We start from the raw sequence: 14,361 nt of genomic DNA on the forward strand, positions 1-14,361 counted from the left end.
CATGATTGTTAAAATCCAATGAGGAATTTGGCCAGGTCACCAGGGTTACACCCCTACTCATTTTCGAAAAACACCCTGGGATTTTTGAATGACCACAAAAAGTCAGGACCTCAGATTAACATCTCATCCAAAGGACAGCACCTTTGTATTGTATAGTATCCCTGTCACTATACTGGAGCATTAGGACCCACACAGGCTGCAGGGTGAGTGCCCCTTGCTGGTCTTCCAACAGCAACCTTATTTGTCCCAGGTCTGCCATCCAGGTACTGACCAGGCTCACATCTGTTTAGCTTTAGTGGGTTGCCAGTTGTGAGTTGCAGGGTGATATGGCTGCTGGCATAATAGCCATATTACTTCCATTCTTTTTTTCTTTGATTTCCTTTTTTCTCACTAATAAGATGATTTATTGCTTATGCAAATTATAGCCACTAAAATACATCAAGTGTCATCATGATTGATAAATCAAAATGAAGACCAAAACATTTATCCAAAATACTTTTTCTAAAACTATGCATGCAGAGAGGATTAAGTTTCTTTTGTTACCCCTCCTTTCTTTTTTTGTGAAAAATATAGAAAGATTATAAAGAAAAGTAACAGTTTTTAAATGGCTATTTTTCTCTCTACTATTATTATACTGTCTACAGACGCCATGCTGTTAAATCATGAGGGAGATGTATGCAAAGTACACACCTGCCACATGTTAATTACACATATCATTAGCTGAAAGAATGCAAGAGAAATTACTTGATTTTTTCTTGAGGCTTTCCTCTACCAGGTGTTGATAATTGCAAAGTACAGTCTTTAGTGAATGAGGCTCTAAGTGTACAGGGCCCCTATGTTTAAGCTTTCTAGAATTTTGTGAATAGTTCTTCAGATTTCAATATAAAAAACCTAATAAAGATTTGATTTGAAAATTAATTCAAAAGAACAAGATCATATTATTATAAATGGCAGTAATGTTGTGAATTGCACAATAACATTTCAGCATGCTTTCTTCTGCTCGTAATGTAATTGATTTCAAGGGAACACACATTAGGGTCACTATTTTCACCTCCATTCAGCTGATTCAGAGTCACGTAAATGATTCATCAATCTGGATACCCAATAAGAAAGGAGCAAGCTGACCAAGTATTTTTTATGTCTATTTTTTAACCATTTTTGCTGCCGTCAAACCTGCTGCTCATTTAATATCTGCTCAACTGCCCACTTAATCAATCTCTCTTTTAAAACCGTTTAATTCCCTGCAGACTGGAAGTACTCCTTTGTTCAGCCTCTATTCAAAGAGGCAGTAAGTCCAACCCTAAAAGAACCCATATCCATTTTTCTTAGCTTTGTAAGCATGGAAAAAATTGAAAATGCACGTTTTTCAAATATTTTATTAATTTGTATTAACAGATATTTGGCTCTGATATTTTATAATGTCCAGAATTATCAGTGATAATACAGAACTTAGATATACAAAATACAGAAGAAATAGTGCATGCCCCCCCACCTGTAAATACTGGTATTTATCTTATAAACCACAGATGGCAAACTGAGAATTTTCACCATGCATGATAACCTACCCCAAGCTTCTCTCCCTGTCTGTGTGTCTCATGGAGAGCAAGTTGGGGTATGCAAAAAGATAAATTCCTAATACAAGAAACTGTATATGGCCAATAAAGTGATCTTATCTTAACCTACATAACACTGTTCTTAAAAGGTATTAATACTGGAAAGAAAATATTTAATATAATGAACCTATTCTTATATATAGGATTTATTTGTTGCACCCTAGTTCCCTGGTGATTACTATATGTAATCTGGACATTGTCCTCTGCCAAACACATGTATTTAAGTAACCTAGTCAGATGCTCTGGTGGAATCCTTTTCCACTATCTGAAAAACTGGGTCGACACGGTTGCTCAGCAAAATTCTTTAATTCAGTGTTGCACTGAAACCAGATGAAATCTTACAAACTAATGGGAAAAGTGTATCCACATCATCACGTAAGCAAAGTGTATAGTTCAAGAACAATGATGGAGGTGAAAACTGAACCAGAGGCAACAATGGGAAGGCCTGCCTGCAGCTCTGTGGTGTCTCACTGGGCTGGCTAAATTATGGTGATAAAAGGCAGAAAATACTTGTATGTTTGTTTGTATCTACTGCATAATATCAAAAGTGCTGTGTATTTTTCTTAACTATTTAAAATGTAAAATGGTCAGCAAATATGGTTGCCTTTATATTGACAGTTATACTGTTCATAATATTCCCCTACGAACATTAAACTATATAACAGGACAAATAGGGGAAGATAGTGAAAGTCCAAGTTACACAAATAAGTAATGGCTGGGTTAGTAGGAAAAATCCACAAATTTATAAATATGGAGGGAGGGCCAGAGGTGGAACATATTTTCACAGATATTAACAATACTACACCTACTCAGTGCTAGGTGTCTGTACATTATAACTTGTGGGTTCTATTTCTTGTGTTTCTGTGCTCTTGCTTTCAGCTGCAAACTGTGAGAGGAACAGAGTCTCAATCTGGGCCAGGAAACTGGTCACGGTGGTGTCCTGAAGAAACTCCAGAGACTTTCGCATTGAAGCCAACATCTTGGTAAAAAAAATCACAGAACAAAAATAATGCATAATGCAAAATGCTTAGAAAGTCTGGGTTTCTTTATAAAATGCATTATGTGACACTATTTTATCATATAACAGAGCTTGTATACAAAGCAGCCAAAGTTTCAGTTACTTACTTTCTCTAAACAGGTAAGATCAGAATCCCTATGGAAAAGCCTGTCCATTGGTACACTTCTGCAAATAAAATAATAAAATGTTACTGTCCTACATCTTCTCTTTTGAATTAAGTCATTAATGCACAATTTGCATTTAGTACCCCTTTCTATTTATATATTAAAACAGAATTAAAGCAATATCTCATGGGAAATACAATAAAATATATTGTTAGCAACCAACACTAGTATCTGAAAGATTTATTTTGCAAATATGGATCACTGTACATAGTGGAGGTTTATCTTACCCATGTGACAGTCTGTACTTCTCAATGATCCACTCTGCCTTCTTCAACACCAGAGACCAATCTGGCTCCTCTGAAGAATGGTGAATTTCAAATTTAAAAGGAAGCTCTGTACCACAACAAAAGAAATATCCTGAATGAATCTACCTCCAGATGAATGTTACATATAAACCAAAGAAATAAAAAGGTACTGCTTGACATGGCACACATCACCAACTGCTAAACAATGTTTTAGGGAAATTATTCAGTATTTTGTCTAAAGGGTGGGAGAAAATATTGAAAAACAACCATTTAATGTTTTCTCCTGCCCTGTTGTTAGTCGTTGTCTGTAAACTGTGTTCCAACTCTGCATTCAAAAATTTCAATAATGCTGGGAAAAGGTCCTCATACTCTTTGGAGTGTAAGCCTAGATATGCACACTGAAACAGACACACATGAAGTGCACAGTGAAGAGGCTTCCAGGCACTGAAAGAACGTACTGTGTAAGCCGATGGGGCTGAGCTCCTCACTCACAACGAGACAAGTGACCTGGGAATGTGGAGAAGTGTTGGTGGGATTATAGGGACTGATGATCATTCCTATAAACTGAGCACCTCCTCTGAAGAAGTAACTCTGAAAGAAGAAAACAAAGACAACTCAGAAGGGGATGCATGTACCACAGAAAGATTAGTCTTGAAAACATTTTTCCAAACTTACCTGTATTTAACCCTCGATTAACCTCGCTAACAAGGCAGAAACAGTCTTCCTAAACTGCTATTACGTCTAAATATTGTACATTAAACATAAATCTGTATTTAAAAATCCCAACTATACCATAAAGAATAAACTCTCACCTGAAATTTGGTCTGTGTATCAATGTCTCTGAGGGAGGGATCTGGGTCGAAGGCAGGGTGAGAGTGGTACCAGCCCACAACATTGTACCCTCTCCCTGCTAGCGCCTCAGAGGCCTGGGTCTGAGAGACTGGATCCATCTCACACTGCAGCCCGGTGCTTAGGCTGTTACAAGGCTCTGCGGCACATATCTACAGAACAGTGCACAGCAACACACTCAGATACATACAACGGATAATCAAATTTAAAGTTTGATTTGCTTGACTGTAGCAGTTTTAATATAATTTCCCCAATTATTTTCTTTCCCAAATGCCTTAAATTCTTTGCAATTTTTATTTCTCCTTCCAGTTAAAATGACATGGTTTTGGAGCAGTGTTTCCCAATCTGTGGTCCCTATTTAAACTTCAGGTGGTTTTTAGCTGTAAAAATCTAGTTAAACATTTTAATTACAATGTTCTACACATAAGTCATTCCATTTCTAAATTTTAGTAAGAACCACAAATAACTTGAAAATAGTATCATAATATATGAACACGCTGTATTTTTGTAGGTTTTCCAATATATCTATTGGGTTTATGTCAACAATATACATGTGTAATCCAGGAATTATACCTGGATTTTCTGTGATGCACAGCTTTCAAAGCCAACATTGAAACAGCTCCAATTCACATACATTTATATATATATCATACAAATTTAAAGGTGTCATCAAAACTTTTTATTTTTATTACACATTTTTAAAAGCAATTTAAAGATAACACTTTTCTAAATACAATGCCTTCTACTGTGCATGGAAAAAAACAGCTAACAGCATGAACAATTTTTAAAATATTTACAGAAGAAAACCACAGTATGAGCAATGCATTGGAGAGAAAATAAGACAGAGAACTTAGGTTAAGAACACTTGCACATTAAAGCATACATCTAATAATAAAGTCCACTCCTCCACACTCATGAACATCTTCCAGGACAACAGCTAATTCTCTTTTTGCTAATGTCTCTTTTATTTATTACGATCAATGTAATATCCATTACAGTTTCAGCATGTCCATCCTGACTACCAAAACAATGGGCACTCTAAAAAAGGCAAGCAGTTTGCAAGAGGTCCACTAGGAAAATGCTAGGAACCAGTTATGTGGCTGGCAACAAAGACAGGCAACCACATTTTGATTGATATTTCAACATATATATAGCTTAGTGAAATCCTGACTCCTCACCTTGAGAACCCTTGTGCTTTCAGTGTATCCTCCTCCAAGCAGCCCAATGACCTCACCCATGGACACATGAGCGTGCTGTACATGCAAAGTAGTCACACACAGGGTCAGTACTCATCTGATCAATACACTCTTATCTCACAGCCACCTGACACAGTGCTAAACCCTGTGTCATTTGACAAAGTATTTTTCTCTTATCGTAAAAGGTTAGACTTTAGAGGACACAAGACTAAAACAAAGCATTCTGGTTAAAACCTCCATCACTGAAGGTTCTAAATTTAAAACTCATATGCTGCTTCTTTTTTAGAGAAAGCTTTGAAGTGACTATTGTGACTTAATATGGGACAGAATGGCCAAAGAACTTCCCACCATTTTCTTCTGAGGGACCTGCCCAGCAATGTAATTGAGGACAAAGGCAATGTGGGGAAGTTAAAGAATTCCCTTTATAACCTTTAATGCTGAATTAGTAAACTTATTGATAACCTCACTCCTAGATACCTCTGCCACAGTTTCAGCCATCCTCTACCCAACACACTGTCAAGCTTTCTCCTTCCTTTTCCCAGTACTGCGATTTCAAAATTAGTTCCCCCAATTGTGGGATGAAGAAAGAGAAACCTAGTGTTTTGATAGTACACCGATCAAGATGAACAGTACACAAGATTTTTTGCTTCTTTAAATATTTCGATTTTTCTTTTCATATACCCATGTGGCTTACAAGCTACCCAACAACTAGTATCTTGTGTTGAGAATTAGGTATCAAGTGGATAAGATATTTGTTTATTTTATGCAGGTCTAGCAGTCAAAAAGGGAAACCTAACCTTACACTTTTGGTCCACTAGGTGAATCCCGACAAATATTTCATCACTAGCATTCATAAGTAGTCTGGCTTGTGGTCTGTCCCAGTTCGGCAATGGTAAAATGATGCAACAACCCTAGTCCTGTGCTACACATTCATGGTCCAATAATATAGACATACATCATAAAATCACTATATGTACTTATTAGTAATATATGACGTACCATATCCATAACAATGAGTGCTTCTGCAGACACCACCACCTGGAAAGGCTCCTGAAAATAATTTAGTTGGTAAGCACACATAATTTGTGGAAAGATAAATGTTCCATTTTCAAACTAAATAAAGGTTACCTGCTTTTCCTCTCCAAAAGACTGACAGGGAATTAGTTGGAAAGGGTCAAAGGTACTGAAAGAATAAAATACAACATTAGAGTACTGTCAAGAGTGCCTGGCTAGTGAGAGATACAGTTGCCGAGCTCTAGCTAGCTTGGAACTCTTTGAATGACTAAATGGACTGAAACCACAGTCTCTGTGCACAAAACATTATTGTACAAACAGAAGAAAATTTAGATCTTCCTGCGTAACTAACATTTGAAACTAGAGGTTTTAAATACAAATCAAGACTTGTGTTGAAAAGTGCATTTAATATGGCTTCCAGTAATTCAAACTAAGCAAGTTAATTTCAAACTAAGCAAGTCACCTTGACTAGTTTCTTTAAAGTCATTCGATTTTTCCTTTTTAAACAAATTAAATAGAACATCTAAAGTATTTTCTTTATCTCACATAAAAAATTAATTATGTTTAACTCATGGAGGACCTCGGTTTGGTCCTTAAACTTGAAAATGTGCTGCAAGCCTGCATGACAGTGAGTCTTTGCAAGGAGAGGTCTAATATACCCTTTGGTTTGTCGTGGAACTTTACTGGGCTTGGGGAGTCTTCTCTTGTTCTCCTCTCTCCTCCTGGCAAGTTCCTCAGCACTCAGGTGCTGGTAAACAGAAACAGAACTTATAAAACTGGAAAGTTCACAGAACCTTGTGACTAAACTACACCAGTCAGCAAGAAGCTAAATATTCTAACTTACTGCTAATAATTGAGAGGAAAAAACCTGATAAGGCAAGACTCTCCAAAGTGATTATTAAACAGATCACAGTACTGATTAATTAATGATTTACATTTTATAATTAATGGTTCCTTATATTTATATAATGCTTTCACCCAGAAGGATCCTAAAGTGATTAGATACAGGAGTGAACCCACTTCATCTGCCAATGAAACTGTAGTCGACTAGGTGATGTGTGGCAGCCATTTTGTAAAATGAGAAATTATTTCATCAGCTGAATTAAAGAGAAACTATTTGTAAGCTAGATAATACAAGTCCAAGATGGAATCTAGCCAGATACAGTTCTAATGTTGTAAAAAGATGTCAATAGATCCTTGCAACATAATTATTGTTATTTTAACAGGAATAAGCCCAAAATTATAAATCAGAAAATGGCTGAACCAACTCTTCTTTTCCATGGGAACAAACAGAAAAGAAAATGTTATATTACCACAAATGAAGTTAAAAGTACTTTAAGAACTTAAAATACCTCAAATGTCTGTCCTTCTAGGTCCCTGGCATCACACCAGTTACCCCACATGTCTCGTACACGACGTTTTCTTGTTCGCTTTAGGAGGACAAAAAAAGTAATTCAAAATGATAAACTGAAAACTAATAACCTTATGGATATATAAAAGCTAACTGGGTCTCATATAGGGCAATATTTTGTATTGAGTGTACAGGAACCAGCAAAATAGAAAGACTATAAAAAGGTACAACACCTAAAAAATATTTAAAATATATAGTTTAATGGAGTTTTATTTATTTTTTCAGTTTGATCATATTCTTTAAGCAAAATAGTGGCATTCTATCATTAGCAGGACAGAAAAGATCGCCCTTACCATAGACTGCAGTCTTTGAGCCAGCTGGTAAGCCACTAGAGCATCCCTTCCTTCTTTCAGACGTGACTTATCCACTGTTCTTGGTCTGTTATAGATCGCCTGTTCTGATACAACAGAGAAACACAATCAATTCGTAGACAGATAAGACTCAAAAAGCTGAAAGAACTGTTAATTTCAATAGCTGTGCACTTGTTGTTTTAAGCTGTACAGTTTTGGTCTCTTTACTACACAGAATGCAAGAACAAACAATTCTGACCAAGGAACAAATCAGCATGTTATAACTGGCGCAAAAAGCACAGACTTTCATCAGATGTCTCCACATTATAGGGATAAATATAAAAAAACAAGCAGATGTGAAGCACTGCTGATTGCACTTGAGCTTTAGGCTACTGTACTCTAATAAAATAGTTACAAATGGTTATTAAACTAACACCCTTACAATCTATGAACATTATTGAAAGAAAATTCCAGACATCACAAAAGTGTTATTCTCATTTCCAAGTAATACCACAGTTGAAGTTAATGGCTCCTATAAGCTCCAAATAGGTGTGGATCCTTCCAATACAGTTCACATCACCACAGTTCTTCAGGCCAGGCCGCACTGAGGTCTTGTTTAGGTATTTGGGTTTACTTTTCACCCTTAAGAAAAACAGAAAAGGTCTACTCAAACACAGATGGACAAAGTAAATATAGCCACAGTAGAAACATCTGTCTTCACTAAGTTAGTCTTTAGAACCAGGTTCTTGTCTCACCACTGCTCTAGGATGTAGTTCCTAATTTTGAGGTAGCGCTCAGGCGTCTTAGAAGGCCGACCTTCAAAGAACTCTGCAATGGCATGTTTCTCCTCATCTGTAATGATGTTTGGGTCCAACTCCACTTCTTGTTCGGGGGCTTTTAACTCTTCTTCTTCATCTAGGCCTTCCTCCGACCCTGCAAGCCGTTGTGTTGGATCTTCAGAGAAAAACATTCAGGAGTTTACATACTTTGTCAGCTAAGTCTATGTCACATTACAATATAATTATGCAAGCTAATGGGATAAAAGTGTTGATAAAAACAGCTTTTTAGCAGTATTCTTCAGTTATAGGCAAAAAAGAATATTACTGATGGACTTTTAACTCAGAAATAATTAACATAGTTCATTTGTAAACTCTAACTATAAGATCATTTGAAATTAATTTCTTCAGGACAAACTTTGCAGTTTATCACTCAGTACTATCATACTTCTGAAAGGTATGTTACCATTGTATCTCTTTTACCTTCCAAATGGACAATTTATTAATCTACATAGACGGATTATATATTGACCCAGAGAACTAAGGAACAAATTAAAACCAGTAGCTAAATAATTAAGCTTTCTTCACTCTACCTGCAATGTCAGCAAATTCGCTTTCAAGCAGTGACTGTCCCAAACCTTCTACAATCTCATTCTCCTTCTGTAATCCTGGGCTGCCTGCCCTTAACTCCCGTTCCTCAGTCTCTTCTCCAGTTTCTTTTTCTGACTCTGTGTCATACTGAAACAGATCTGAATTCCTAAGCTGTTTTGCTGTAGGTCTGTGCTCTGAACTGCCAAGGACAGATGTTGTAGAGAAAAGGTGGTGAGTATAGTACTCGTCTGAGGAGCAGCTGGGAGTCTCTTTTTGGCATTTGGAAGTTGATCCAGGGCTCCTCTTTGCCTCCTCATGGGTTGTGCTGTCTAGGTCCTCCATGCATCCCTGCTCCAGATGATGGGATTCGGTCTTGCAGGCTGGCAAAGTTGTGTCCTGATCTGTGTCATCAGTGATATCCACATCTTCATCATCTGACAATCTCTCAATTCTGACTGCATTAGGCAGGGCAACAATTTGGTTCTCCACAGCCCTCAAGGAGTTGGGCTTATTGCCTACCACATCGCCATTTGATGAATCCTGAATAGAAGCGCCTGAACTCTGTTTGAGGGAATTTTCAGTCTTTGTCTGTGAAGATATTGAAAAGACGATGAGCCCTCTCTGCATTTTCCTTTTAAGTTATATAATTTCTTACGCTCATTTCCCTGTCCTAAAGATGCACAGACAAAAATGGTACATAACTGGTTCTAGAATCACGATACTGTAATAATCTAGCATATCTTAATAAAATAATTACAATTTATTGTATTTATGAAATACTTTCCAAGATCCGTATCTTCTAAATTTTAAAGGATCCAGAAGCATTTCACACATAGGAAAGTATCCCACTTCATCAAAAATGAAGGCCAATACTTTAATTACCAAATAGGCAGGTTCAGGATGCGAAGAGTACCAACTACTGGTGACCAAAATGTTCTCCCTGACCAGTCCTAGCCTTGCTTAACTTCTGAGATCTGACAACAGCAAAAACTCTGAAATTCCTGCTTGTCCTTAGCATGCTTATACAGTAATTGCTCATTACCTCAACAATGAAAGAACAGCAAATGTTATAAATGTTCTTCACTGTGATAAGGTTCTGTTTTATTATTTACACTCAGGACATACCATCTTTTTAAAGTACTGCCTTGCATAGCTCTTCACCTGCAAAACACTGCGACTGCCAATCATTTTTGCTATCTTGGTCCATCTTCGACCAAACTGTGTCTGAAACATCAAAAAGACAGGAGGGAAATATCTTTAATGCTGTTCAACATCTATTACACTTATAGTTCAAATTACAGACTATTAGGATTTGTTTCCACACTTTAAGCTGTACTAGCTACAAAACTATCTTTGGTGATAATGTTATAAAAACATAAACATAAATCTTTATAGAAACAGAAACAAATAAAAAAAATGCTAAATGATAAAAAATCCAGATGTTATACACAGTGCAATAGCCAGTATAATTTGTCAAAGTAAATTTATTACCAGTCCTTTTTCAAAAAGATCCTTTTCCTGCTGTGCCCAGCGAACAGTTTGAGTACCCGATTTAATTGGAGACCTATAAGGATTTTTTCAAAAGAATTTAAAAAAAAGAAAACCAAAAATAATTAAAACAAACTCTATTGACTCTATCTATAGCCAACAGTATAGATCCATTCAAAACAAAAAAGAAGCATCTTTCAGAACAAACATTTATTTATAAGAAATGTTTTTACAGAAAAAATAGGTATTAAGAAAATAGGTATTGTGTTTATATATAAAACTTGTATTTATGTAAATATATGTACAAATATTAAACATAGCCAAAATCATAAGACAGGATTACCGCAAATGTATATTAGGGACTGCAAAAGAATGTGTATTTATAAAGATACATACGTTTAGAATTTATCATATTTAGTGTCATAAATGACGTAAATGAAAGGAAATGTCAGTCCTGTACACCTAGAGAACTGCAAAATTCAAGGGTAGTCTTAATTTACCAAATAATTCAGCATTAAAACAGCTGATCTGACTTAATATCTAAATAATAACATTAAGAAATTATTATCGGAGTTATAAAATCAAGTTGATAAACTCACTTCTTTACTTTTTCGGTCATTTGCTTGTCACCAGTCCAGGTGTTCTTGGGAAGCTCCTTACCTGTTAGATAATATCTTAAACCTTTTTAAGAAAAACTGTCAGATCACTGCATTGGAGATGACTGCCTTTGATTAATAGCATTTCTCAACTGTGTTAACTTATATAATGAAATAATAAAATCAAGAAGAGGTGAAAACAAATATATATATATACACTTCTCAACTATGTCTATGCTGCACTGATTCTTCCTGCTAGAAGAGTTCACATTTTAAGTCAGTCCAGAAACAAAAAAAGGATACTCCTCTTCAAGCAGCATGTTCTCAATAGCTGCTCTATTCTCAGCACTGATGGAGCTGTCCAAGGCCCAGGGCTAAGGGAGTTAGGAGCAGAACCTAATGTTAAATGTGAAACCTAATGTGTAAAGACTTCTACTCACATAACACCAAGCAGGCAAAAGCTTTGAGCTTCCTCAAAGCTGCAGACCAAGAGCTGAGTATGAATGCTGTTATATCAATCTCTTCCACCTTGCTTATCCACCTGTTACAACCTAAGTGAAGATTTTGTTTCCAGAAACTTTAAACCAAAATGAAAGCAAATTGAACTGAAAGTTATTGAGCAAGAGACATCATTTGGTTGTAACTGCCTCTTGTGGAGAGATTGAAAGAAGGAGCTTTTACTCCATGATGTATTCTGTTTTCCTGCTGTAAAGTGTGGACAAAATAAAATGTCACCAGACATGTCACATAAGCATGACAATAGAAACAATGTTAGCAATGCAGTCATGTAGGAAGGTTTGAATTGCAAATGCAAATTACTACATTGTAAATGCATCCACTTACTATCAACCCACTGTCTGTCCTCCATGATGACTGTAAATACTGGTCTTGCAAGAATCTAGCAGATCCAGCATCAGGGTCTCTGAAATACATTTCAGGCTATCACAGAAAGATTTCAAATAGTATCCATGTCAAAACATGGCTGTTAAACACAGCCATGTTTAGTGCGTACTTAATCCACACTGCACTAAGTACGGTATTATAATATTAAAGTTTATGTCGAAGACAACAGGTCAGATCTCTGAGACTACTCATGGGAATAGGCTTAAAGTGGCATCAAAAATATTTTTGGAAAAGGTCTTCATGTTCTTCAAATTTTAGATAACTTGAGTTAGTTCTAGATGGTCTCCTCTCGTTTGTAACTTTTCGTTCATTAGATGCTAAGCGTTTACTGAGAAGACGAAGCCTCCTGACAAAGGTGGCAGGATAGCACGATTAGCTCTCCAACACAACTTGCTCGTACATTTGAAACGGTCTGTTATACCCGAGGTCTTCTTGTTTATACTTTTACATCGGTATTACTAAAACAGATGTAGCAATATCTTTAGGAGAAACATTCTGACACTCTAAAGGTTCTATTTCTATATAGCTGAAGATCTGAAAGGAAAAAGCGAGTCCACAAGGTATGTGAAAAAAATATATAGAAAACAACATAAATGTTTATTCAAATTAACATAAATCTATAATATCTGACTTATCTAACACTCACATTACGGATTTTACTCTCGACATTTCGCCATTCATTTCAATATGTTAAGTACTGAGACCTTTAAAAAAAACAGAAATTTCGTAAAAGTACTCCTGTCAAACTCTGAATCAACTGACACTGTGTAAGACATTACAGACACACTGTTCCATCACATTACCTCAAATTCAACTCAGATTCATCACCCTCAATATCAACAACATCCAGCTCCTCCGCCATGTTCTCTAAAACTCAGCACTAGCAACAAAGAGAAGTGACAGGTCGCTCAAAGGACGAAGTTTTTCTCTGTAGCGACATCTGCTGAGTGGAAGACCTCCAGTTAATGTCGTTATTTATATTTGATATATTTCATTTTTAAAACATTTATCTAAATAATGTTATGAAAGTATAAAAATATATTTTTTGATCGAGCTTATACTGAATATTAAAGTTCCCGATTTGTGTGATTCTATAACCCCATTCTTTTCACAAAACTGTTGACAACTGTCTAAAAGTCTAAAAGGATGCCCTTTTGAATGTGACAAGTTTTATGCACAATTGTTTGACAACTTGTAAGAGAAACATGATTACATTTTGTGTAGTCAAATTCAGTTTTTTATCAAACTTAATTTAAACCACTGAATTTTTTGGGTCCAAAAATAATAATTACATTGCTACTCTTAGTTTTATAACAAAATTACAATTGGAGAACACATATAAATTTAGTGGTTACTGGTGCTATAGTAGATACCTGTTATTAATACCCATCACCAGGTGTTTCCATATTTAGTGTAGCAAAAGCGAAATTAAGGAACTGGAGTTTTGCTTTTCATTTTCAATAATCAGCTAATTTTTGTATGCTATTTCAATTTTGCTTTGCAACTCCCTAATCAATTTCTGAAGTATGAAGTCATTTTAAAAGAAAATAATCACTCTGATCCCATTACAACATCTAGGGTGATGTATTTATAAAAAAGGTATATTTTGAAGCATAATACCCTGGCTTCTATTAAAAAATGTGTGGATGAGACCTTTGGGATAATAAGCTTAATGTAATGTAATGTAATGTGTAATGTAATTACTACTAGCAATCAAACATGTTAGAAGTGTATAATGGCTTCCTCTGGATTGTAACTATTCCTATGTTGTTATATGGCCAGCAGCCATATCACCCTGCAACTCACAACTGGCAACCCACTGAAGCTCAGCAGGTTTGAGCCTGGTCAGTACCTGGATGGGAGGCCTCCTGGGAAAAACTAAGGTTGCTGCTGGAAGAGGTGTTAGCGGGGCCAGCGGGGCCAGCGGGGCCGCTCACCCATGTGGGTCCTAATGCCCCAATGTAGTGACAGGGACACTATACTGTAAACAGTGAGATGTAAAACCGAGGTCCTGACTCTCTGTGGCCATTAAAAATCCCAGGGTGTTTCTCGAAAAGAGTAGGAGTGTAAGCCCGACGTCCTGGCCAAATTTCCCATTGGCCCTTATCAATCATAGCCTCCTTATAATCCCCCTCTATGAATTGGCTTCATTACTTTACTCTCCTCCACACTGATAGCTGATGTGTGGTGAGTGTTCTGGTGCACTA

The 14,361-nt window shown here is 36.3% G+C and overlaps 1 protein-coding gene across 3 annotated transcripts; it reads right to left on the reverse strand.

The window, feature by feature from the left end:
- Nucleotides 1–1,358: 1,358 nt before the first annotated feature.
- Nucleotides 1,359–13,022, reverse strand: mysm1 (Myb-like, SWIRM and MPN domains 1). Of its 3 annotated transcripts, none has more exons than XM_015355838.2 (20): nt 12,958–13,022; nt 12,095–12,173; nt 11,555–11,625; nt 11,255–11,329; nt 10,659–10,731; nt 10,329–10,391; nt 9,170–9,755; nt 8,556–8,754; nt 8,312–8,442; nt 7,804–7,907; nt 7,452–7,529; nt 6,759–6,847; nt 6,214–6,268; nt 6,085–6,135; nt 5,068–5,142; nt 3,853–4,041; nt 3,499–3,631; nt 3,023–3,128; nt 2,739–2,796; nt 1,359–2,592 (listed from the first exon to the last, which is right to left on the reverse strand). In XM_015355838.2, the coding sequence occupies exons 1-20, from the start codon at nt 13,014–13,016 to the stop codon at nt 2,419–2,421; spliced, it is 2,448 nt and encodes an 815-aa protein (XP_015211324.1). In that variant the 5' UTR covers nt 13,017–13,022; the 3' UTR covers nt 1,359–2,418. The 3 variants fall into 3 exon arrangements, with proteins under 3 accessions (XP_015211324.1, XP_015211323.1, XP_015211325.1); XM_015355837.2 differs by having other exon boundaries at nt 10,293–10,391; XM_015355839.2 differs by having other exon boundaries at nt 10,293–10,391; nt 12,095–12,190; nt 12,958–13,014.
- Between the last annotated feature and the right edge of the window lie 1,339 nt (nt 13,023–14,361).

The sequence above is a fragment of the Lepisosteus oculatus genome, chromosome 9 (assembly GCF_040954835.1).
Source record: "Lepisosteus oculatus isolate fLepOcu1 chromosome 9, fLepOcu1.hap2, whole genome shotgun sequence".
NCBI classification, from domain to species: Eukaryota; Metazoa; Chordata; class Actinopteri; order Semionotiformes; family Lepisosteidae; genus Lepisosteus; species Lepisosteus oculatus.

Excerpts from the sequence above, each read along its gene's own strand:
- mysm1 (XM_015355837.2), bottom strand. The coding sequence starts at position 13,016 with ATGGCGGAGGAGCTGGATGTTGTTGATATTGAGGGTGATGAATCTGAG. Across the intron at positions 11,626-12,094 it reads GGACAGACAGTGGGTTGATA|CCCTGGGCCTTGGACAGCTC; the intron begins GTAAGTGGATGC and ends TAACTCCCTTAG. Across the intron at positions 2,593-2,738 it reads ATCTTACCTGTTTAGAGAAA|ATGTTGGCTTCAATGCGAAA; the intron begins GTAAGTAACTGA and ends TTTTTTACCAAG.